General features: G+C 42.3%; 1 protein-coding gene across 7 annotated transcripts in view; it reads right to left on the minus strand.

The window, feature by feature from the left end:
- znf516 (zinc finger protein 516) overlaps positions 1 to 26,718 on the minus strand; it is a 57,012-nt gene continuing 30,294 nt past the window's right edge. For 4 of the 7 annotated variants that reach the window (XM_016676215.1, XM_016676249.1, XM_007559664.2 and 1 more), the window contains exons 2-5: positions 18,368 to 20,478; positions 15,186 to 16,493; positions 9,727 to 9,831; positions 1 to 2,511 (exon numbers count right to left, since the gene is read on the minus strand). In XM_016676215.1, the coding sequence (XP_016531701.1) occupies positions 2,324 to 2,511; positions 9,727 to 9,831; positions 15,186 to 16,493; positions 18,368 to 20,114 (3,348 nt within the window). In that variant the 5' untranslated portion in view covers positions 20,115 to 20,478 and the 3' untranslated portion in view covers positions 1 to 2,323. Of the gene's footprint in view, positions 2,512 to 5,384; positions 5,456 to 6,662; positions 7,326 to 9,726; positions 9,832 to 15,185; positions 16,494 to 18,367; positions 20,479 to 26,718 lie in introns of those variants that run through there. The other 3 variants (XR_476776.2, XM_007559776.2, XM_016676359.1) reach the window with 3 other exon arrangements.

The following is a 26,718-nucleotide window of genomic DNA, read 5'->3' on the forward strand; positions in this document are numbered from 1 at the left end:
TTGTTGTTTTAAGGGTGAGAAGCGAGCAGAGCTAATGAGTTCAGCTTTCATTGCGATAAACTTTTAACAGGCTGTCATTGCGAAAGGAGGTAGGATAGTATATAGAACATCGAGACGGAGATGCAGATAATAGTAAGTTTGGAAAGGGGACGATCTAAACCCCACACTAACCCCCGTTAAGGCTGTGACAGCTCCATGTCTCCGAGGGCTTCAGAATAAGCCTCCCCCCTCACCAACTCCTGATGTATATATCCCCAAAGTCCCAAGAAATCTCATCTCCTGACCTCTGACTGCTATCAGCAGAATACAGATCTAGACATCATCATTCACAGAACTGGACCGACAGCATTGGAGAGTGGCTCTCTTCAAATCTTCAACATGTGGTTACGGATTGGCATGTTTATACAAGTGCTCGTTTCTCATGTTGACATTAGCTAAAAAAAATATATATTTTTTAATATTGCGCAAATGAGGCACGGTTGAAAGTAAAATTGAACAAAACACAGCTTATGTAGGGGTTGAATGGTACTGAGTTGTATCTGCCGTAGAGATGCACTGAATGACTGGGACTGGATGATTTTTAGCCTCCATCATTCATCAGCTTGTAGGAAAATCTTACATTTTCGTTATGTGATGTAACAACAACACTCTTTGGTGTGGAAGTAAGGAAGAAGTTTCAAAGTAGGCTAGGTTCAGTATCAGTGAGCGCTTAAAGGTTTTGAAAGAGGGTAAATTTTCACCCTCTTCCTTATTTGAGTAATCGATAATTGCTCCGGCCAGGAAGGGTAAAAACATTTTGAATGTATGTATAAAAGTATGTAAATTGAAAATTTCAAATGCATCTTTTCACTAATTGGTGCATCTCTAGTTTAACTGTTACAACAGAAATACCATGTTTCCTGAAATAACCAACGTTGACTGATTGAACTTTAATAGTTTTACCATAGAAGCTTAAACCTTTCACTGATGGTTTGTTTTTAGATTGCTCTTCTCCCGTATCAGATATATTCTGTCCATTTTTTTTTTACTTTTGACACAAGCTCACATATTGTCACTACTTGTCACCTTCCCAGTATAACCAAACAGGTTATGTCCGGTCTTATTCATAACCAGCAGATTAATCAACGCTGCGTTTCTCCAAACTGATGGCACAAATCATCAGATGAAAGTGTGATTTGTTTTAAAAACCAGCATAACTAGATTATGACCATGATGTCATCACGCAGGTCGTTTTGCAGATCAATATGCAGAAAAGTCCAAGTGTATCTTGTAGGAGAGTTTTTTTTCCCCCCCCAAGTACACACATTGCAATAAAATCTGGAGCCAACTCCTCCCGGCTACTCTTTACGCTGAAGCCTCGGTCTAATTTAGAGCCAGAAATTTTTTATGAACAGGTTATAAAGGAAAACTCTTCGTTTTAAATGGACAATAAATGAATGACCTTAAAAATGGGATGCTCATTTATATTGGCTATTTAAAAACACATCTTGACTTCTTTTTTTCTTAATGAGCACTTAAGCACACGTCACCTTTAGCGTTCTCTCTTTCTTCCTTTCTTATCCTGCCCCTCCATGCATCTTCTATGCGGCGACTTGCGCTCCTCAGCTTCCTGCAGTGAAGAAGTTGTAGGTGAGCGGATTGTAATTTGTCCTCCTTTGAATTCAAGTCCAGAGGGCGTCCTCTTCTGCTGCTGATTGGTCCATACTCGCGTACAATGAAGCCAAAAAGCGAGCGTTTGAGGGACAACTCTGGCCCTCAAGTACTTCCACTGTTTCTGATTAAACCAGCTCCGTCTGAGTTGACTTTTTCCATCTTTACAGTCACTTGACTTGTTTCTTTAAGGCTGCACTTGGCAACTTTACACCTCCAACACAAAAGCAAGAGAGGGATCTCAATTCTGACAGCAACAACAAAAAAGATTCAGGAATCCTTAAAATGACACAAGCATTCATGTCCAAAAGATGACCAAAACGATGCAAAGGATTTAAAATTTGTTGAGTCCAGCTGAGAAGACACTTAAGATTTTTCAATCTTCATTTTCTCACAGTCAGCTTGTACGTCTTTTCATGTCGTCGTCAAAATTCTTTTCTGATTCGTGTTTGTTTGTTGTTGTTGTTTTGTTGTTTTTTTTTACATAATTTTACATATCTTGGCAGGCCTTTTCACAAAAGAAAAAAAAAAAAAACATTAAGAAATCCTAAAAGAACCTTCATTCCTCCAGAATCACGAGTCAATCCAGAGTCTAGGTTCAGATTTTGGGTTTCAGGAGTCGTCTGTGCTGAGGCTGCGGTCCAGTTAATCACAGTAAGGTCTGTCGTCGGCGTCACTGCAGATTTGGTACGTGTTTGGCAGCCGCTGGTTTCCGCTCCTCCTGGCCCAGGGACGAGCTCCTCGCGTCGGGGTACTGGCTGTTGTCGAAAGGCATGTGGTGGACGCTCTGCACGTGCGTCTTTAGGTTCCCTTTCTGAGATGCTCGGTATGGGCAGAGCTGGCAGCAGAATGGCCTTTCCCCTGGAGAACAAACACAGGCAGAGAACAGGTCAGACGCAAGCCACACGAGACACCGTAAAGCAGCAGCGGAAGAGCTTTGATACGGAGAGCAGCGAACGAAGCACAGCGACGTGTATGACGAACGAGGCGGCGGAATGTGACAACAAGCGACAACAAACACAAGCGAACGTGAACGGATGCACGAGATGGCACTGAAGTTGGAAAAGTGGAATGCGCATCAGATGAAGCTTTCGAACACTTTTTCTGTACGTGTTTTTTTTTCTTTTTTTCTTGCCTTTGTAAATAATTGGTAAGTAAACGGCTGACCTCGTCTGCAAGCGCGAGAAATTTCAGCCTTCTAACCCACCGTGGATAGCAACAGGTAGGGGCAACTTCGCGATCAGCTGAATATAAAAAGTCACTCCATAAACTAATAGGAAACAACTTTAAAACGTAGAATGTCTTCGATGAAAAATGTCAGCGCTTTCAAAGCCAAGACATCACAAAAAGAACAAAGTCAGCACACAACACAACGGTGTTTGAGCAATGGACATAAAAATGTGCATACATTTTTTCAATACATGTTGCTAATTTTAAATACATGTAATGAATCTTTCTGCACTGTAATTTGAGCATAATTCGTTTGCTCAAATGAAAACTTGTTCTATTTCTTGTTAGATTGTGACAATTATTCAGTTGCTATTTTCTTTATTGATATTTTTTTTAGTCACATTGTTGAAATATTTCATTCTTTTTACCTAGTTTAAACTTTTAATTACTTTTGATGTCAAAAGTTAACAAAATAATCCAAGTTTTATATGATTTTCTTTTTGTGGTTTCAAAAAACACTCTTCAGTGGGCAAGTTGTTACTGTGAGAAGAAGAATCAAAGTTAGCAGAAACAGATTAAACACTTCTGCCTGAACAGGCTGTTCTTTTGTCTTCCTTCTACTTCACTCAATCACTGGGGCTGATGCATGCACCTTCCTCCCACTGAAACACACACACACACACACACACACACAACCCTGTGCACTTTCTTCTAATTAGACTGACCTACAATGGCACAGACACCTCTGCAAGGAAGCAAAAAAAAAGCAACACACACGTGAGCAAAACAAATGAGAGTGCCATTTAATTGCACCTAATTATCATTTTGATAAATGGAAGAATATCAAAGTGAGAAAACAAATGGCTCCCGCCACCCCTCCCGTACCTTTCTCCCTGAAGAAGAAACAAGAAAATATGGCTGTTATCATACATCATCAGAAACGCAACAGAAAGAAAAAAAAATACGGGGAAGGTGGGTGAGAGGGATAAAAAAAAAAAAAAAAGGTGTAATTAATCACAAAAAAAAAGAACGTGGAAGAAAATAAAAATCGTCGAGGCAGAAGAGACGTGAGGGGAAAAGCGAGAACCTAAAAGACATCGTCCTGGGAGGAAACATGGCTGACGGGACCGGTGCACTACATTATGCTAAAGGTTATCGTCGTCGTAAAGCAGCGTCAACAGTACATCTAATTGGACCCCTCTGCTGCGCCTGCTCCCATCACTCAGAGTGCGAGGTAAATCTGAGTCTGTGTGATAAATGATGACGGAGGCACAGTCTTAGAACCCGGCTCTGTTTGAACGAGAAAAGCAGAACAGATGTAGATCTTTTATCAACATGACTAACTCCAAAAACATTCAGAACGCCTAAGTGTTCAAGGAAATGTTCTATTGGACTTCTTACGCTTATTTGGACATTCTTAGGAGGTTGCAAGAACAATTTATCTGATCTTTCGATGAATTTCAGATGAAAAGGTTTTATTTTTCTTTAATTGAGCTGAGGGTTTTTTTAATACAAAAAATCAGACATTTGAAACTAGAAAGTTTCAAATGTCAGATTTCTTTTAGTAGATTGATAAAATTCTTCATTCTTAGTTAACATGAAACCAAACGGATGCTCAGAAACTCAGCTTTTCTAGATGGCAGAAGAGGATTTTATGCCACGCACACATGCACACTAACTTGTGTGATCACTTTTGTGTTGCACATGTTTTTAAGTTAAGTTTTTTTTACAGGCTTGCTAAGTTAGCAAATATCACAGTCGTGTTTTCTGTGAGACAAATAAACTGGTAGTTGTTCTGTGGTGCTAACAAGTCTGCAAAAATGCACCCCTCCCAGTCAAAAACAACCAATCAGAGCCTGGAGGAAGGTCACAGCACTGTCAATCACTCTCGTGTACGCGCTGCTCAACGAAACAAGTTACCGTTCCACAGAAACAAACGGGACTCTGTACTCCTGAAAAATACAGAGTCATGGGTAACAAAATCTCCACAGCAACCATTTTTAAGGCTTTTCCAAATATATGTGAAGGGAACTATAAGAGACTGAAATTTTTCTTCTGGTACAAGATGAGGTTATATGGTTATTGTTTTTGCAGTATTGCAGCTGTCATTGCCTTAAATAACTAAAACTGAAGCTGGTTATAGAATAAATGTTGAGAAGAATGATCAACGAGCTTTTTCTACCAAAACATATATGGACAAATAAAATAAAACCAAAGTTGTCATAATAAGCTGTTAGGCTGTTTCCATGTGTGCAGGACACACACACACACACACACACACATACACACACACACTGGCACCAGGTGTGATCCTGCTGTGTGTGGGGTGAGGATGCCTGATGTTAATGCCAGGCAGCGAGGTCGCCACATGTGATGGTCACACACGAGCAAAGACAAATAAAAAAATGGGGACCAAACATGCACAGGACATGAAACACACACATAAGCACACACACACACACACACACACACATGCAGGCAGGCATGCATGAGGTGAGACAGCGATAATGAGAGACATGCAGAAGCCATGATGGAGCCCAGTGATTAGCCATTGTGCCACATACTTGTTTGGGAGCTTCAGAAGCGGTGGTGTGAGCGTCAGTACCTCGGTGGAGTCCGTTATAATCAAACCCAACTGTGAGGGGGAGAAGGATAGAGGAAGAGGAGGAAAAGGAAGAGGAGGAGTGGGGTTGGGGCAGAGGAAGGAGGAGGAGGAGGAGGAGGGCATTTGGTTAAACTCTCTACCACACGTGTCAAACTCAAGGCCCGGAGGCTAAATTTGGCCCACTATAGCCTTCAATGTGGCCCTCTAAACTCCACAGGGACACGTAAACAGAACCTTCACGATAACAGTCGTGTGCCTAAATATTGTTTTATCAATCAAATCAGAGAAGTGTTTTCACCTGAATCCTGCCAAATGACATCAGTCAGTCCCTCCGCTTTTTCGCGATTCCACGATATACCGCGGAAAATCACGCAAGATCAACAGGTGGTGCGCTCTTTTATGCTGACGTATAACTGTGGAGGTGGCAGAATTTCTTACTTCTGCTACACTCACTTGATGTCGAGTTATACTTCACGATCAATGAGGCGAGTAACAAAAAATTACCGTCATCCATAAGCGGGAATATCGCAAATTTTCTTGCAAATATTTCTAAATCAGCAACACAAAATCACAAAACAATGGAGGAACTGATCAATGTGAAAAGATGATTAATATTATGAAGTACTTATGGTTAGTAGACACAGCTATATTTAAAAGTTTGTTCAGTATCAATATATTCTGCCACATTTTTTAGATAACATTTGTGATATTGATATGGCCCCAAGATCAGTGTTGCCAGATTGGACAGGTTTTCACCCATCTGGGATGCTTCTGAACACACTGGGCTTGACAAAAATGGCTTTGGGCTGGTTGTGAAAATTTGGGCAGCATTTCACAAAATGGCGGGATTTTAGACAGTTTTCAGCAGAAAATTACTTTTGAAATAGTTGTCATGGTGTGGCAGAGGAGCACAACATTTTTAATATTGCAATTATCGTATTAGTTCATCTGTTTTGAAACGTCTAGAATCTCAAACGTGACACCATCAGTGATTAGTCATTGATTAATCAAGTGTATAATCCCACACAAGTCGAGTTGTGTTCGAAGTCCTTTGCAGTCCCTGTAAAATCCAGTTCTGGTTTAAATATAAGAAATAACAACCAAAAACTTTGTGAACTGTCACAAGTCTAAAAATGTAGTCAATCAATAGGACATATAAGATTATATTTAGGACTTTCTGAGCTTCATTAGAGGTTGCAGCTGGGGTGATATATATATATATATATATTTTTTTTTTTTTGTTTGTTTGTTTGTTTGTTTTTGAGTTTGGTGGGTTTTACTTTGTGTTTAGACTGTAAAACATCAGTCAGACCTGGGAACCCCCACCCAAAATGAAAACGAGTCCGACACCCCCGTCTTCCACCAGGTCCATACAGGCATTTACTTGTCGTTCTTCCCCTTCTCTCTCTCTCTCTCTCTCTCTCTTTCTCTCTCTCTCTCTCTCTCTCTCTGTCCCACCCGCGTGAACGCCACAGCCTTTTCTTTTCGCCACCAGCGGCCCTCGTTAGCAGAGGGGGTCTGGCAGTGACGATGACGGCGACGATGGCGGTCGAAGACGGTGACGGAACCTGGCGGAGGCGAGTCGGTGATTTAATGTGACGCATGTTAATCGAGGGCCTCGGGGTGGCTGGCCTTTTCCCGCGCGTGCACGTCCGCGCCGAAGACGACTCTGGGTGACAACATTAATTACAGCCGCGGCGGAGTGTTTACAGACCCCTCTGCGTGGTGTGTGTGTGTGTGTGTGTGTGTGTTTACAGCGGGGCTTGAGGGGAAGCTCGGCGCTGCATCACTTACCATTTGGCCTCTGTCACTTAGAATCACTGGCTGTGCCACATATCATTCACACTCTCTGTAAAGAAGCTACTTATCTCCGTGTCGACCGCGATCACGGCCGGCCCGGCTGATGGACATGACAGGACAGGAGAAAGAGAGAGAGAGAGAGAGAGAGAGAGAGAGAGAGAGAGACGGAGGGAGGAGGCAGGCAGCCGAAAGGAGAACAAAGAGAGAGAAAAGGAAAAGAAGGGGAGAAAGAGATAAACTGCAGACTAGAGGAAATGAATAAGAAAAGGTAGAAGAAGGAATACACAGCTATGAAAAAGTATTCATACACTTTGACCTGTTTCTTGTTTTTTGTTGCTATGGAGATGGTGCGTTCAAGGTGGCGCTTTGCCAAAGTTCAGTTTGTTTGGTCCAATTTTTGTGCAACATTTTCTTTCCCCATAATGTTTTCTGTTATTAATCTTTTTTTTTTTTCTTTTCCTTGAGTTATTTGGTTTGGGGCGTTGGCTGCTTCCTGTTTGGGCAAGATCACAGGTCTTTGACAGCACAACGCAGCTCAACTGGACCAACCATGTGCTGGACAGCAAGGGGTTAAAGTCTCAGCTGTTCTGAGATAATGTTTTACTTTTCCCCAAACCACTATAAAATTAGACTCCTGAGTCTAATTTTGGCGGTTCTCTGGTGTTCACCAACAAACTGCAGAATCCTTCACAGAACAGCTGGACTTATACTGGGATCGAATTACACACAGCGTAACTATTTATTTAATTAGGTGAACAAATGTTTACTCTGGATTTAATTAATCAGAGTTAAGAAACACCAGATTTGTCAGATATACTTCTTTTTTTTTGTTTCAAAATCATTCCCTTCAATTTCATAAACCTGCACAGCTTTGTATTCTTCTATCGCATTAAATCCAAATGAAAGTTTTTTTTGTGAACAAATTTCTGAGGTATGAATCATTTTGCAGAGCAAGACAGAGACAAAAAATAAACCAGAGAAGAAAAAAAAGATAAATAAATGAAAGAACATGAGTAGGGAGAAGAGAAAAAACAAAAAACAAAACAAACAGGGTGTCCAGATCAAGCTGTTTGTGGTGAGTGGCACTCAGAGTCAGGCAAATCCGTTTCCCCCAAAGTTGGCGATGACTTAACGCCGTTCCGCTTCATTAGAATGCACAATTCCATCTCTCTAATTGACAAGCGATTAATAATGTATACAATTTGTCACAGGTCAGGTGTCTGCGGCGAATCAAGTCTCCGTTTCAAGAACAACAACAACAAAAAAATAGAGACAGCTGCCTGGCTCAGGGCGGGAGGGACTCACAGCTCCGGCTGTCACGCCCGGCCTGAACAGGGAAAAAGAAAAAAAAGGAAAAGAAAAGTGGAAGACGACTCTTGATTTATTTCTGCTCAACGCCAGCGACGGAACGCGGCGTCCGACAATGAGGAATCGCTGGGAATGCGAGTTCCCGTGCATATATTCACCATCCCTCATGCCGTCCGGCGGCTGGATGGAGCTGTGGGGGTTGGCCATGTGAGTGACTGATGAAGAAGTGGCGACAGAAGTTCGAAAAGCGCATTAATAACAAGAGAATGGTGCATTTGTAAAGAAGCAGGACGCCGTACGGAACATCATGCTGGTCGTTATTAACGTTCCTCCTACTGTTGCTGCGATTAGTTTTTTTGGAACTGGATTAGCAACTAAAACTCTCATCAAGTTGCTGAATGTGACTTCATAAACTCACAGAGCAGAGCTTAATAGCAGACTTTTTTAATATCAGTGTTGTGTTTCGGCTCCTGGAGGTGCAACGCTTTCTTAAGTTCAGCATCTCAAGAGCCTAATAAAGATGTAAGCGTCTAATAAATACCGAGCGGGAGCGGATTCTCATAAGTTTAAAGAATGTTTATTGGAGCTTTGATCAAATCCATTAAGGAAATTTTAATGCGTTTTAAAGACCATCTACTCAGGAAGTGACACCTTAATTACATTGCTATAAGAAAAGTGAGTTTTCTTTTCTTTTCTTTTTTTTTTTAACTATGCATGATATTAACAAATTACTGTAGATCTGCAAAGAACTCTCTTGCTAACAGTCGGAAAAAGGAATGTTTTGCTGATTTGTCAGATGAGTGGAAGTATTTTTGTGTTCCTGTTTGCACTGCAAAAACACAAAATATTACCAAGTATTTTCTCTCTAGCTTCTAGTGAAAACATCTTAGTACACATCCCTAATATTGACGATAAAGTGCTAGTTTCACTGGCTGATTATTTCACTTATAACAAGACATTTTTCCCATGTTATAAATGATACAATCTAGTACCGTATCATCAGTACTGAGAACTTACTGACTTAAAACAAGCTCCTTATATCTTGCTTAAAAGATACTTCTGAGTTAGTTTTGTGTTAATCCAAGATATTTTCACTGGAAGCTAGATTAACAAAAAAAAAAAAAATAGACAAAAAAAAAACACTTGGTAAGTTTTTGTGTTTTTGCAGAGTGGTGAGTCCAGGCCGTGTTTACCTGTGTGGGACCTCATGTGCGTGCGCAGGTGGCTCGGCTGGCTGAAGCTCTTCCCGCACTCGCGGCAGAAGCACTGGCCCGGCCGCATCAGAGACCTCAGCATGCCTGGTCCCGGACACAAACAGGAAGGAAAGGGGAAGTTGGTCACGACACAGTTTATGCATGTTTTACAAGGTTGATCAAAACAGAGTAACTAATAAAAAAGAGGAAAAGAGAATTTTGTATTCAGACCAAAAAAAAAATAATAATAATCTGAAAAGTGTGGTGTGCTTTTGGGTGGGCGATAAATCAGATCTCTAGATCTGATGTTGTAGCTGCAGCAAAAAGTGTTGACTGAGGGGAGATGTATTACAAACATGTGATATTTTTTAGATATTTTGTAAAAAGAAAAAAAGAACATAAAATGAAATCCATGTATCCATTTGTGCTGGTCCATCACATCAAATCCCAATAAAATACGCCGGCGTGTGTAGTTGTAGCTACAGACGTTAAAGGTGTATGTAAGCCAGTCACAATAACACATTTTCCTGAATGATAAATTGTCCCAGAATTCTATGCAATAAACAATAATGTTATTTTGACACCATTTTCAAGTCATATAACGGCAATGGCATAAGAATGCAACAATGCATTCTTACAGATCAATAAACTGTAAATTTTAATAAATATTTAACACTGAAACTGGAAGATATTTTAAATAAAATGAATTATGATCTCTATGACTTCATAATTCAGTTGTCGTTCAATAACAGGGCCAGTTGAGCCCAAAGTACAGGACTGAAGACTTTTGTTTTTGGTAAAAAGAAAGTGAGGAGAAAAATAAATAAATCATGCAAATGTAAATGATTGAGCTTGTTTTAATTGATTTATTGCTTACTGCAACAGGCCTAGATATATGAATACTTTTGGGAGGCACTGTGAGAATCAGTTCTTGTGAATCAATGGATCTGACTTTAAGATATATTTTTTTTCAACATGAAAAAAAAACTGGCGTTTCCCTAATTTCCGTTGTAAAATGCCACTTTTTGGAGAACGAACAAAAAAACCCAAAAAAAATCAGGAGCTACCGTAAACTTACAACCGATCCGAACACTGCTACAAGTGGGAAGGCAATGTCCACCATGTTTGAAGGAACCAAATGAAGACATAAAGGTCAGTAATGGACTCAATGTGTGTGTGCGTGTGTGTGTGTGCGTGTAAAAGCCTGGGTGATGCAGCGGACCTAGGTAGCATCAGCAATGGACTCGGGGAGGCATCATTAGTATGTCTAATGTGTCATTATGAGCGGCTCGCTCGGGGGGCTGGACTGCAGCTGTCACACAGCATCATCTCAGAGGCTGACAGCAACACACACACATACACACACACACTGCATAAATTACAGGCAATTAAAACGCCCCGGCTGTGATGTGCCCGCTCCGCTGCCCGCGTGTCACATGTCAGGTGTGTGTGTGTCGGTATGCGTACGTGTTTCAAGAACTGAGTGTGCGTGTTTGGTAGAGGGTGAGGCACATGGTCTGTTGCGCTAACGCTCACACACACACACACGCAGACAGTAACACTGATGTTGTGTGGACACGCTAATGGACTTAAGCAGCAAGGAAGAAGGAACTTGAGAGAGAAACTTTATGCAAAATGCAAAGTAAGAGGTTATGTACAGTTTGTAAGGCTCAACATGTTTGCTTGAAACTTGAGTTGATCTAGGTGAAGAGTGCAAACCAGAAGTTTAGCTTATAGCATCCAGTTAAGTTCAGTTGACATTCTCCCACCTGAGCTGCGGGAAATCAGCAACTCCTCCAGAGTAACCATGAACCTATCTACTCCCAGCCCGTCAGTTCAGGTTGACGCTCTCGGCAGGTTTGCAGTTGTGCTATAGTCTTTCCATTTTGGCATGTACAAAGCTCAGGAGGTTGGTCTTCTGGTGCCGTTTGTTCTCCAATGCTCTTTAAGGATGCTTTCACACCTGATAGTCCGGTAGACTTGGCTCGATTGGGAACCGAAATTCTAACATTGTGGTTCTCTTTCACACTGCACTGTCAAACACTTTCAGCAACCAGTTTCCCTCCTCACCTGTGGTGGCGCTGCACCAAAAACCTTCAATGGTTTTTGCACTAAAAGCTATCAAAACCTTCAATGGTTTTTGGTGCAGAAGACATAAGCAAGTCTTTCTTCTTCTCGAAATGCAGGCAAAAATGGAGTGGTGTGACATTTTAGCAGTCCTTGGCAAAAGACTGAGACATTTTTTCTTGCTAGGCGTTTTGTTTGTTTTGGTTGTAAAATACCCACAATTCCCTTTGCTTTAGTCTTGCTTCCTGTGTTTGAAGCGGAATCCTGTCTGCTTGACATTCGCACATGAATTCAAAGTTCACCTTCACTGAAATGGGAGCTAGGTTTTTAGGTGGACCAGACTTTGCTTTTTGGTTTGATTGCGCATACACACTTCCCCAAATGAACCGGACTTTCTAGACAAACAAACCGGAGTTCTATTAAAGCGGACTAAACAGAGCTGTTGTGAATACGCCTTACAAAACCTCTGAGGCCTTCACAGAACTATTAAATTAAACAGAGGTGGATTTTATTTTCTCATTTCACAGCATTTGAAGGTAAATTGATTGCATCTGATTTTATTTAGAGCTATGGGAGTAAAGGGAGCTGAACACACATGCACTAAAAGCTATCATTTTCCTTCCAGTTTGCAGCTGTGCACTAATTTGTGCTGACCTGTGTCAATACTTTTGCCTGGCATTGAACTGACAGGCTCCAGGAGTCGGTTTTCAACATGAAGTAGGACTTTTTTTTTTTTTTGCATTTTCAAAACCCATTTTGATACCTTTTGTGTAACCAGCTCCATTTCTGCAACCAACGCTAGATTCTTATTTCCAGTCCGCTTTCAATATTGGAAGCAGAGGCAGCATTCGCATGGGGCATTTTAAACTTCTCGCATCCATTTAATGACATTCTGGACGTAACAGACACACACACACCCACAAACACACACACGTACATTCCTATGACCTCTCTTGCTGACGGATAACAAGCCTGAGGCTTTGTGGCGCTTAATGCCTCCAAAGCCTCCAGCGGACGAGGATCGCCCCTGTGCGCATACCTGGAAAAGTACCTAGTAGCTGTTTATGAATGTTTCTGTGTTGGTAGGGGGCAGCGTGTGAATGGGGAGGGGGCACAGCAGGAACAAGGAGGACAGAGAGGTGGAAGAGGTGAAAGAGAGTGTGTCTGGCAGCCCGACTGCTGGCCTCTGGATACTCCACTTCTACTCTGGGCCGCCAGCCCTTCTCACTGACGCACTAATGAAAGACAAGACAGAGCTGGACAGAAAACACAAGCGCACCAACACATACACACACACACGCACGCACACACACACACACACATGTACATGTCGGCATGTACTACAGAGGGAAACAGGAGAAAGACTCAGTTGCTCAAAAAAGGTCACTTTATAGCATGTGACTCAAAGGGCTAAGGCAGATGGTGACGATATGCGCCTGGACGGGTGACAGCGATGTCACACGTCTGCTCTGGGGCTGTTGTCTCTGACCCCTGGCTCCGTACAGCCCTGCTTGACCTCGGAGACACAACCCAAACTGGGCAAATATTACGGATGTTGAGTAATGACCATTTCCAAAGCAGCTGGTGGGGTAATTATTCTGTCTCATCTCTCTTGTTTTTTTTTTTGTTGTTGTTTTTTTTGGCCTCCCTTTTCTGTTTGTTCGCTTTCCTCTGCGCGAGTCTCTTCGTCAGGTGGAGAGCCGTGACCCAAACAGTTTGTGACAGCTTTCTGGAACAGTGGAGCGGGGGTCCGTGAATGCCTCGCAGACCTGAGAGCAGAAAAGGTTCTCTCGCGTCTTTCACAGTTAGAAAAAAAAAGACAAATGTTATCTACGCACTACTACTGCTTTTACATCTTAAACCCAAGAACATTCAAGTCCAACCAGGAACTTCAGCGCGCTTCATGGGGGTTTCATGTGATGGAACAACACAAAGGCGCACATTTCTGTGGAGTGGAAATGAAATGATGAGACAACCTGAGATTTTCATAGTAGACTTCAGTTACTACAGCTGGAAACCCTTTAGTCACATAAAGACAGTTACACAATCCACCTGCTATCACCTAAATAACCTTTCCAGGGTTAAATGATCAAGATGTAGAGAAACTCATCCATGTGTTTCTTTAGTTGCACTGATTACAGCTGCAGCTGATCCAGAACACCACTGCTCATGTTCTCACTAAAACTAGCGAGACAGAACACTTCCCCCCAGTTCTGAAGTCCTTCCACTGGCTTCCTGTAGCTCAAATAATAAACTTTAAAATACTTTTATCAGTTTAAAAAAAAATCCTCCCAATCCCTCTAGGGATAAAGATGGATGGAGTTTAAAAAAAAAAAAATCACTGAACGGCTTAACACCACAATACATTAAAGATCTGCTGCTGCTGTATCAACCTTCCAGACTTCTCACGTCTTCTGGTTTTGATCTGTTCTGCCTCCCCAGAACCAGAACCAAGCATGGAGAATCAGCATTCAGCTTCTATGCACCATAAATCTGGAACAAGCTTCCAGAAAACTGCAAAGACTGAACCACTGAGTTTCCGTTTGAGTCCTAGTAACTGGAACGTCAAACAACATATTTGATGTGTATTTGCTTGATGATGGTGTTTGACAAAGTGTAATGGTTATTGCTTGTTTCATAATTGGTGACTGAAATAAGTGTCAATGGTGTAAGGTATTTTCCACTGCCTTGACTTGATAGAACTGTGAAGGAGATTCACAGCTCAGCTGGCAGAATCAAAGAAAGTCATTTCTGAAGGAAAGTCATGAGAGTTTCTGCTTGAAGTTTGCCACATATCATGTGGGGGGACAAGTGGGTCAAAGCGATGCATTCAAAAAGTGATCTGGGCTTACATATGGATCGCTACGTCACCTCGTAATACCAACCCACCATGAGACACGTTGGTGGTGGTATTATCCTGAGGGTATGTTTTACTGCATCTACCAGGTAGAGTTTAGCTCCTTTCTGGTTACACCCACCATTTCCATCATGTTGACAGGAGCTGCAAGAGAGAAGCGCATACACCGGTAAGGTCTGCAGGAGGCGGTGTCGCTTCATCATTCGTGCACATCTACATTTTTGTAAAAGCCTGAGCACGGCGCGAGTGGCTCCTCGCCAGAAGGGCAGAGCAGCAAGGTAGCGGACTCTCTTTATAGATTTTTCTTCTGCCAGCTATTGTTGTTCGAAAGGGCTCAGAAGCAAGCCATCCAATTTCAGTAAACATTGCTTTATTCCTTCTGACACTTGACATTTTCTCTGAGATCAGCTGCTTGAAGCAACTTTTGTGTGAGCTGATGATGGGGAATTTCATGTGAGAAAGCGCTTTTCATCGTAGAAGCATAACAATTTGGTGTAAATGTATGAACAGTGTGTGGTTAATGAGTAATTTCTACCTGTGGGGTCCATCAGAGAGTTGGCCGCACCCCAGTGGTGATAGAAAGGAGCCAGATCGTGCGGGTTGTATTTCTTAAGGTAGCCCAGGACGTCGGTTGACATGTCTGGTGTCTCTCCAATCGGCTCTTGCTTCACATCCCTACGGCTCTCTGATGGTATCGATGATGATGAGGGGGAGGAAGAGGCCTGCGCCACGGCTCCCTGTGTCTGGGAGATGCCGTAGCTGTGCGTTGTGGGCAAACAGTGGTTAATGGCGTTGGGTCTTGAAGGGTTTGGCCGACTGTGGATTTGGGAACTGGGGAGCGGTTGATGAGAGGAGCCCCGGGCTCGGCTGTACTCCGAGAGGCTGTGTTGGTTGGTCAGCATGAAGCCCAGACCCTCCTGAGGCATCATGTAGCGGTCTGCCATCCTGGATGCTGTGGAAGAGCTGAGGCCTGATGCAGGCGGTCGAGAACGGCTCCCGGTGTTCTTCTCCGAAGAGCCAGAAGGTGCCTGAGTGCTGACACGGGGATAGATTTCCGCCTTGGGTCTGAAACGCTGACTTTGGTCCTCCATACGTTTACTGGTGCTGCTGCTGCTGACTGGCCGAACGGGGACTCTCCCAACCTGCTTGCCTGATGCTGATGAAGAGATTCTTGAGGATGGCGTACAAGGAGTAGAAGATGATGACGGGGTGACTGCGTGACTGACAGGCCTGCTCTTTTTTACAACCTCACTGGTGCAGGTAGGAGGCCGCGTCCGCTGGCTCCGCACCGTCGGAGGGAGCGGCTGACATTCCTTCCCTTCCAGTACAGGTGGAGGCCCGGTGCGTCTCTTTGAGGACGAAGAGTTGTCCCTGGAGGTCTTAGAGTTGTTCTTAACAGCCCATTTCGGAGCCAGATTGGAGCTACTGCTGTTGATGCGGTGAGCCACTGTCTGATGCATCCAGAGCACCTCTGGATAGCGGGTGGAGTGAGAGCAGAAGGAGCACTTATGGCTTGGGAGGTTCTTTTTATCTAAAGTTATAGAGGCTACGCCCCTGATCCCATTGGCTCTCACACATAAATCCATCGGGATCATGGTGGGATCAGATGAAGAAGGACGAGCAGAGAGATAAGCATTCGGAGAGGTTTTTAGCCCTGGAGTAAAAGCTTTCTTAAGTTTGGGATAACTGCTGAGGAACCCTCTGTCTGAGCTGGAGCTGGGACTGGGGACAGGGCTGGGTCTGTCTTTGGAGGCAGCCTGGTGTTGGACACGAACATGGGTGAAGTAGGCCTGTGACTCTGCAGTGACAAAGTCACAAAGGCTGCAGATATATGGCTTTTCATCTGTGAGGGGAAAAAAGACATAGTTACTAAAATCAGGCACTACAAACTAAACAATGTTTAATATACCATCTAACTCCGGCAACAATCCTCCAGATTTATCAGAATTTTGTCTGGATGTAGTTATAGTAAATAACCACCAGGGGTCAGTGTAGCCCAATATAAAATCTGATTTAAAGGTCACCTTAAGATTAGTTTCTAGTTCAACGCATAAATCAAACAATGAACACATTTGTTAGGTTTGTTGTAGCATGATGATAAATATTGATGGATATGACTTTGGATTTTTACTATATTTTTATCATTATGACTAGTAGTCATAATGATAATGACATTGTAATAATAATTATAAATATAATAATATAATTATAATAATATAATTACATTGGCTATTATTATAACAGCCATTATAATTATTATTATTAGCCATTATAATAACATGTCTTATTATTATTATTATTATTATTATTATTATTATTATTATTATTATTATGTTTTTTAAGATCCTCTGCAGAAATTTCTATTGTTTTTTTGTTTGTTGTTGTTTACATCTGTTTCATTGAACTGATCAATTTCTCTGATGTGCAGCTCCCTCAATTGTCCACAAGGTGGCATTCACAGCCTTGTAATTGAAAAAAATGGTTTTCCACATTAATCAAAGTTTTCTTTAGACAGGAAACAAGTTCTTGTCAGAACTACAAAATACCAAGAGTAAGTCATTTAAAAAATGTCACTCATCAATACAAAAACAAATAGGAATATCAGGACATTGTGCACATTTGTAGACATACAGAGATAAACCAAGAAGAAAAAATTATCTACACTTCAACCTACTACTAGAAAGGAGATGCCCCTGCCTGGGAATGCCCAAGTGCAACAACCCCTTTTGTTTGTTTCCTCTCATGTTGCTAACTCTCTCTCACAGCAGTCTGTTTTAACATTAACATAAAAGGATGCTTAAGTAGCTGAAAGATATAACAGTAAGTGAAAAGCACATTCACACACAGATCTGAAGGGGGAGAGAAGGGGGGTTAGTTTCCTGAGACAGGAAGACCTGAAATAGCACACAGCTCAATTGGGCCTGAAGAAATGTTGCAGCTATTTTAGAATGTCAGCACCAGCTGGGAAGAGTGGAGACGATCGCTTTGTTTCTTTGCTAATATAAACAAATGCATCAGGTTATGCAGAAATATTAAGAAAAAACATATATTACAATCCATCGTTGAGCATTTTTCAGTAATGGTTACGTTTTCTTTTGTCTTTCCTTCTTTATTTTTCTATTTACGCCGTAGTGTCACTAGGCTACAAAGGTCGTTAAAAATGATTAGCATTCCAAAAATGCCTTTTGTGCTGCTGAAGTGCCATCAGGAAGAAGAGCCTCAGTTAAGCTGTGAAGTTTACAGCAGGTTCATATTACATAATAATGTCAACAAACTGTCCAGCAGGACTGGAAGCTGTGCGATCTGTTTGATAGTGTTTTTAAACAGCACTTTTTTTTTTTAAATGTAACTCACACTGATGAAGTTTGGACATTTCACCACATGGTGGCTCCAGTGCCCACTCCAAAGAGACTGATAAGCCGAGCATTCTTCATCATTAGTTGTTTACATCAGAGTGACAGAGGTATCGAGTGGGAGACTTAATGAGGTCTACAGTCCTTTCTGCAATTAAAACTGCTGACAGAGTTTGTTCCAGTTTCAACAGCTAATACAAAGCACTAGAAGCCATAACTTAAGGCAAGTACTTACTAGCAAATCCTTTTTATTCATCTGTAATGACAGTGTTATTTTTCTCGTTACTGTTTTCTACCACTGTAATGTAAAGGATATTTGTTGTGTATAAAGGAGAACCGAAAAAGTCAAAAGTTACCGACTAACCTGCAATTTCCCCAGAGTTTGAGGTCCCCATCTCGGAAGCCTGATCTCCAAGCGTCGACGCAGGTGGAGAATCTCCATACCCTGGGGTGCTGGGTCTGCTGGGGGAACCGGACTCCGGGTCACTGGTGGGTCCCCACTGATCGTCCCTTCCAGTTCTTTCCTTGTCTCCCGCTGGTGCCCTGCCGCCATCCTTCCTATGAACCCGCTGGTGAACGATCATCTGATGGCGGCTGCGGAACATCTTGCCACACTCGAAGCACTCTTTGCCTTTGGAAGAAGACTGGGATGGTCGCCGTTTGTCCTGTCGACTTGAAGGGCGGTACTCTGAGTCGCTGAAGCTCTCCGGTGTCCTGTCGCCTGAAGATGTGTGGCTTCCCAACCCTGAGCTGCTGCGTCTCCCTGAGCTGCGTTTTTCTTGGCCTTGCAAGACATAACGGCTGTTCTCCTTCTCATAAACCACTGCGGCATCGGTAAGGGCTTCGTCCTCCATGCTCCCTCCACTATATGAAGCTTTGTAACTTGGCTCCACTGGCTCCACAACTCTTCCTTTAGTGGCTAATTGCCAAGCCTGGTAGCTGCAAACTGGATCTAATTCTGGAATCCTTTGACCAAGAGTCCTTTTCTCTCTGTCCTCTTCTTCACCCGGCGTCTTTCCCTCAACGCATTGTAGGTTAAAGTATTCCAGGAGACGTCTCTTCGCAGCTGGTGAATCCTCATCATCAGTAGACCTGCAGTGAACTGGGGATTTTCTGCCACAATTAGGACTGTGAACTTTATCGTGGGCTCTCAGGCTTTCTTTGCTGTGGAAAAGGTTTCCGCATTTCGAGCACATCTGATAGACAGATGTAACAGAAGTTGTCGTTATGTCGGGATCCTGTGCTACGTCATTTATAGTGGTGGGAGGCTCTGCCGAATCTGCTTTAGAGCGAGACCTGGACCTGGTATTGTGGGTTTTCATATGAGACTTGAGAAACCAGGCTTCGCGGAACCTTCTTCCACATATTCGGCAGCAGTGGTCAAGGATTCCGGCGTGTTTCTTCATGTGTGACTTCAGAAACCAGGCCTGGCTGAACACCTGGCCACACGTCTCGCAGGGGAACGTCCCATCGCTTTGCGGCTGGACGGTATCAGGCTCGGTAATGACCTCTTCCTTAACCGTGACCGTGTCCTCTTCTGCGTCTGCTGTTATGTGGACTTTCTCAATGTGGCTCAGGAGCTGGTCTTCCCGCAGGGCCTCGTACCCACAAAGGCGGCAACAATACGGCCGCTGGTTGCTGACAGACTTTTCTCTTTTCATGCTCCGTGCAGGCATTTTCCTTCGACTCTCCTCTCCGACATCCCCGTTGACCATCTTGTTGCAGGCAGAGCTGCTCTTAGTTGGACTGGTGCCTCCGTCCAGACCCTCGGAAACCTTCATCTCCTCCTCCTCTGCTCCGCCCTCTTCGTCCTCATTAGAGTGGTGGCTGGACAGCGTGCCCAGTTTGTGGCTGCGGATATGGACTTTGAGGTTGCCCTTCTGAGATGCCCTGTGGTCGCAGTAGGGACATTTATAAGGGCGTGCGCCCGTGTGGCGTCTCATGTGCTGCGAGAACGAGCTGAGGAAAGGGAAGCTGCGTCCACAGATGTTGCAGTTGTATGCCTCTGGGATTTTGTCATCCTCACCTTCAAACTCCTTTTCAGTGTTGGCTTTTTTGCCAGTCAGCTTCTCCTGCGTCTCCATCACCTCTACACTGTCTCTAGGATTCATGGTATGGATGAAACCCCCTTTTGTACCTGGTTGTTCACAGGTTCAGAAACATTGGAAATCACTGCTATCTAGAGAAGTACATCTAGGGATGTATATCTGTATCAGTCCTGTCAGCTAAAACGCCACACTCAGATCTCAAGATACTAATAAAGTCAATGAACTGTGTACCTCACTGCTCAAGTAAAAACTCAACATATCAGTTTCTTTTTCAGGTCCTGATGGTCATTGTCGATTAAGGGGATTTTTCTCGGGTTCTGCTGATCCACAACACTTTTTGTACTCCTTGTTCTGGTTCCGTTAGCCTTAGTTCTAGTGTATTGTGTATTTCCACACATGTGTCACAGTGAAATTTCCACCACAGGACCTGCAGAGTTGAAAGGAGACAAAAGAGGAAAAAAACAGGGAAAATTGTTAGTAAATCTGTGTCACTTTAGCTTCAAAATCAATAAAACTAATCTGATATTTTAATACGGAGAGAGTTGGACCAAAAATATGTATTGTTGGCAAAATCTGCAAGCTGTTTGCTTAATTCTAGGTAGATCAAAGAGCAAAACTTGAGAATCACTGTAGGTCAAAACACACATTTGCAGTGGTAACGTAAAACACGGCCAATAAACACCAAGCAAACATACAAAGCCAATAAAACGGAGTTTAGACAAACTACTCTCAAACTAGTGTTGTGCACCGCTGCTATTCAGGTCTACGTGGTGGCTCTGTGATTGTGCCTTAGTGGTGCACAGCCTGGGGGTGGGGGGGGTTGGAGGGTCTTGATGCCACAGCGGCTGAGTCAACACTTTACACAATCAGGGTGATGGCTGAGGTGAGGGGGAATGGTAGTTGTGTGCACATCAGCAAGATCAGCAGCAGTGCCACCCTATTCCCTCCCCGCTCCCCTCCCCTCCTCGCACGCCTCCATCAACTGACGCTATCACATGACAGGGATCTTAAGTACACAACAGGAAGTGGCTCTTCAGACAGTTTGCTTTGCTCCGTTTCTCAAACGGGAGTCTGAATGAGGTCGGGGCACGAGTCAAACAGAAAGAGAAATACAGATAGGCATTGAGACTTCAACAGCGTTGACTAATTTCACGCCACCAGAGCACTTTTTACTCAGTAAACGGTCGGACTCCTCAACACCGTGTTGTGATTCGTGCATTTTTTTTTTTGGTCTGAGATTAGCCAGATTAAATGTGAATCTCATCATTTTGCTTCATCTAAAAGTTCATTTATGACCATTCAATCGATCAAAACAGCACATTTTATTCGTAAAGTCAGCAATTCTCATCACTAAACAATGGAAACGTTAAAAGAAATTTCCACGGGAAGCCTGCCTGTGCGCGTGGACTATATGAAATGTGACTGACAACATTATTACAGGCTATTACACAGAGTGTCAGAACCCATAAGCTCAGTTACTGCCAGGCTCTAATTACAAGTGGATAATTGATCATAATCACAAGAGGATAAGGTGGGGGAGGAGAACAATCATATGTCTTAAATTCTTGCAATGAAAATGACTACCCTTGCACCAGAGCCTCTTATCTATCTAGTCTGGTACAGGCTGCTGGAAAGCGCCTCAGTGGCATACTGGGATTGTTCCCGGGAAGCTTACTTCCAACAGGCGAGAAGCGCCACCGCCAGGAGTGCAGATGTGGCTGACATTCTTTAGAAACAAAGTATGTTATCAAATCCAGACCTCTTAAGTTACTGAAGAAAAAAGATCTAAAGAGAAAAGAGTCCAGTTTAAAGCTCCCTTTAAACTGTCAGTGAGTCCTAAAAGAGCGCATGAATCGAACTGGCTTTCAGATTTTCACCTTCGTCCAAAAGAATTTCTCAACTACTATCAGACTGGTTTGCTTTTCACTCTTTCAACCCAAATTATTTTCCCAAAACTGACGAATTGTCACTCAGGTGTCCCACAAAAACAAAGTGATACGAAGAGACAGCTCGTTGGTTTTCAAGTATGTGGTTCTGTTTAAAGGGTCTACGCAGGTGATGCATGCAGTGGATAATTTTCTCTTGTCTTCATTGAGATTAAATCTAGATTAGCTTGTCCCAGAGTCTAAAGCCAACACCTACTCACAAGAGGAACCAAGACGAATGCACACTTCTTGCTTCCTAAAGCGACTCGGATTTAACAATGTTATAACAGTTCATGTGGACGCCACGTCAGGGAGCATTTTAAAGTGATGCCATGTTTGCATTGGATGGGTCTTTGCAAAGAAGCCATCAATTATTTAAATGGGAATTTGAGGTAGGGGGCAGTGCACCACAAATGATCTTCCTGTCTGAAACACATAATCAGGACCAAAAAAAGTGAGGCGTTTTCAGTTACATATAGCAATAAAAACAAGGTAAACAGCAAAAAAATATTACAGTGGTTTAAGTTATTGCTGGTTTTTTGCTTTCGCATCAGGGAGCCAGCGTGATCAGAAACAGTCTGTGTTCTGTTCATGCTCCACACAGGAAGATCATCGATGACGCATCACCTCCAGCCTCCGTTTTCCATGTGAATAACTTTTGGATTCGGTGTAAATAAACACGCATGTCGAACTTCCATTAGCTGGTCGTTTCTGGTGGTAGAATATTTATACTAATGCCAGGGAAAAGTCAGAAAAGCTGTTTTTCTTCTGCATTGTATTAAGATCCATATTTGTGATCTGACCTGCTTACAATTTCCAACACAAGTGAAATAAAGTTATAAAAATGGCCTTTAAAGGAATAAGTGGATCTGTCCATCTGTTTCATATGCCAAATTACTAATTCTGAGAAAGCAAATGGTTGGTGGCATTTTTACTTCTGCATATGAGAGAACTAAATATATTTTTACATATTTATGTATAACCCTTATTAGGAACACATAATACGCTGCCATATGTAATAATATCCAGTTTATGGCATATTCTTACACTGTAAATTTAAGAAAAAAAATACTTTTACTGGTAATACATACTTAATAAATTCAGAAATAAAGTATCTTTTGCCAATATGGCTACATTTTGTCAAATATAAAATCTCACAGATTTTCCATAGGCGTTAGGAGACTCAGTTGGTTTTTAGAAGAACGTTGATTATTTTATGTCTCTGCTTATTTGGCAATTTTGAATTCTTATACTTTTAAAATGAAAAGTCCATCAGAACTACGTTGAACATGAGCTGATCAAAGAGGCCAAAGTTTCAAATAAGAAGAACCACTGACTCGTCCACAGCATCACATATGTTCCCCAGCATACGTAACAGTGGGTGTTAGGTGCTTTTCTGCATCGTCGTCCCAGATCCACTTTGAGTTTTTGTTCCTGAAAAATTCACCCTTCGCCTCAACTGTCCAAGCCACAGTCTTACAGTGAAATTCCTGGCAGCGTTTGGTTAACTTCACAAGTTTACATTCGTGATGGTGGGGCAGAGAGAGCTGTTTTAAGTTTTCCAAAACACAGAACTGTTCTCTAAAAGTGAACTTTAGGGATTTGTTTTACTTCCCTTATGGTCCTGCTCTCTGCGGGTGGCGACAAGATAAAAATGGATCCTTGTCCGTCATTATGTTTCAATTTGCTTTCAACTTTTAAATTTTTTTCAATGAGTAGCTTTTTTTCCCCTCTAATAATAATTTCTTGAATCACACACCTCGCTTTTGAATGGCATGTTTTCTTGTGCTTCCCATTTTGAAGAGTGCCTAAGACAGACAAGGTTTAACAGTCACTTACAGACTTTAACAGACTTTAAAAATTTCCATAATAAAAAAAAAGTGTATTTCCATATTTGTTTTATTAGAAGTGGTTCAATAACTGGGCATAAAGAATTTTATAAAAAAAAAAAATAAAAAAAAATAATCTGGGATTTTTCTCTCCAACTAAATGTTCCTAAATTTCAGATTTTTCTTGCATTTTCAGTGAGATTATGCTACTGCAAGAAATAACATACAACAGTACAAATAAAAAAAATAAAAGAATCCAATCACTCCCCATTCCATCTGCTCTCTGTCTCCACATCCTAATGTTACTCGTTTCCTCTGCTTCTGGTGCTAAAAAAAAAAAAAAAAAATCAGGGGATAATGATCTTATTTGCCATTAAATGGCCTCACTGACCAGTGTTCAGACGATGCAGCAGTAAGCCTGTCCTCCACCAGACAGTCACGTGCAAATTGAAATGTAATCAGATTATCCACCAGAGGGGAAACAATGTGGGCCCCTGAAAACTGTGGCTAAAGAGAGAAAAAATAAATAAATGGCTTACAGAGAGTGTGTGTGGGGGGGATTGTCCAGGAGAGATGAACAAGATTACTAATCACTGGAGTCATCAAAAACGAGAAGATGTTTCAAAATATTAACTAAAAACAAAAACTGCTGGGAAACCTGTTTTTCTTTTATTAAAAAAAAATAAAGCTTCTTCGGAAGTCTTCCATGCAGAGACAGCCTAAAGAAAAAGGTAAAATAAATAAATAAAACCGGCCGTGTTTAACCCTAACTGGAGCGGCAATTGGTCTTTTACTTCGGAGTGTAAAGGTTCCACCCATCCCAACATTTAACACCTGTTTCTCTGAGCCTGCAGGGAGATAATCATCCTGAAACACAGTGACCTATCCAACCTCAGCCGAGCACCTTGTCACTAATGGACACTTGAGCAGGCCTATCATGAGTCACCGGGAATGAATGGAGCCCTTCGCTCAGTTGATGATGACTGCTGTGTCAAACAAAAACAAACCACAACCCCCGGCCACCCCGCCCCTCCTCTCCCTCCCCTGCCCCTACCACCGCCATCCGAACGAGCTCAGGCTCTCTTCTGCCCCACTAGTCGAGCGCCGAGGCGCAGTGGGCGGAGGAACAGGAGAGAGCAGGAAATCCGTTCGGATTTTTCCCATCCATAAGTGGGCCGATACGAAGCAGGCCCGGCTATTTCTGTTTGGGGCGGACTTGTGAGGTCCACATCTGGAGAGAATCTTGAAACGAGCACCGTTAAATTGTCCGTGAAGCTCAGAAGAGGACCCGTTTACAGTGTTACGTTTGTGTTTGTTTTTACCTACTCTTAACGCTCCGGGCCAGTTTGCCCCTTCACCAGTTCATACAACTACCCACCATCTCATTCCCTCCTACGTCCATAAACAAAACTTCTCATACCCATGTAATTAAGGCATTGCTTCTTTCTGCTTCAATAAAACAATAAAAAATAAAAATAAAAAAAAACATTACATTACACACTCTTAGGCCTGTCATGATAACAAACAAAAAATCGGCCCAGAAATTATTGCGATAAACAATAATATTATTGTTTTGAGATCATTTCCATGTAACATAAAGGCATAATAAAGCGAGTACACCCTGTGAAAGAGCAACCAAGGCCGAAACAATAAATACAATACATAGTTAAGTCTCCCTAAACAAACTTCTTCTGAGGCTTCTGAGATTCAGCCTTTGGTAGAAAGAGAGAAACACAAGAAAAACATGCAATCATGCAAATGCAAATGATTGAGCTTGTTTTAATTTATCATGAGACGAACTGATTTATTGCTTATTGTAACAGGCTTACACACTACTCCCATTTATCTTGGTTCTGATCTCTCGTAGGGACCAGGTAACTCTTAGAAAACATCACGAAATCAGACTAGAGATGGAACACTCAGACGTTTTGTCAACCAGAAATTAGTCAGAGCCCGTTGCAACCTCCTGCTGACTCTTGTCTGTCCCTTCATGAGTCACATTTTCCAGAAACACAGATATTGAACTGCTGAACACATTCGCCTGCATCAGATTCCTTTTCACATCGTGGAGAAACCCGCGCTCCAACTAACTGCTCAACTTAATCCAAACTACATACCCCCATCAAGGACATTAACACTTGTAGGAAGGGTTGTCTTGTCGCCTGACACCTACTTCCATACGTAAGTGCTTAGCTGAAGCAGAACTTCTCAATAAGGTTTTCTTTTTTGTTTGCAAATTTCTGCAAGAAAAAATATGGCCAGACTGTTACTGATTTCCTTTACGAAATCTTTAACCAGTTGCCCTAAAACAGCTCATTTTCATTTCGGAGCCACATCAAGATCATTAGTGTCCTGAGGCAGAATGTGTTGAGGTACTAAAATAGACCTTTCTCTGCATTTGATGTGTACTTCTAATGTTAGATATTTAACACTGAAGTAATTTGGCACTGATTTAGTTTTGGCCCGCTGGACTTGAGTTTGACACGTACCCTAAAAAACCTCTGTAGTACCAAAAAATGCATATCAAGAATTAGTCTTGGTATTAGAATCAAACTATTAGCTTTGTGACAGTCTCACTTGTCAGAACACACACAAAAAAAACAAGTTTTCAACATTTCTCTACTATTATTATTATGAGAGAAGCATGAAAACAACTTGTTGCCAAAAAGAAGTAACATGACAACCAACTGCTTGATAGTGCGTTTCCCTCGAGGCATAAACTCGGGGAAAAAAAACCTCTGCTGACTCAACAGCTCCCTCTAGAGGGTTCAGATTTTGCTTCCATATGTTGCAGGAAGTTGGCAAGAGGACATCCCAGTACGGACGTCTTTTAAATGAAGTTTTACTCGAAAGGTTTCTGAAAGTGAAATTCTCCTTTCGTTCTGTTTGTTTGTTTTCTGATAAAAACTCTGT

Source organism: Poecilia formosa, unplaced genomic scaffold, assembly GCF_000485575.1.
Source record: "Poecilia formosa unplaced genomic scaffold, Poecilia_formosa-5.1.2 Scaffold0, whole genome shotgun sequence".
In the NCBI taxonomy this organism is placed as follows: domain Eukaryota; kingdom Metazoa; phylum Chordata; class Actinopteri; order Cyprinodontiformes; family Poeciliidae; genus Poecilia; species Poecilia formosa.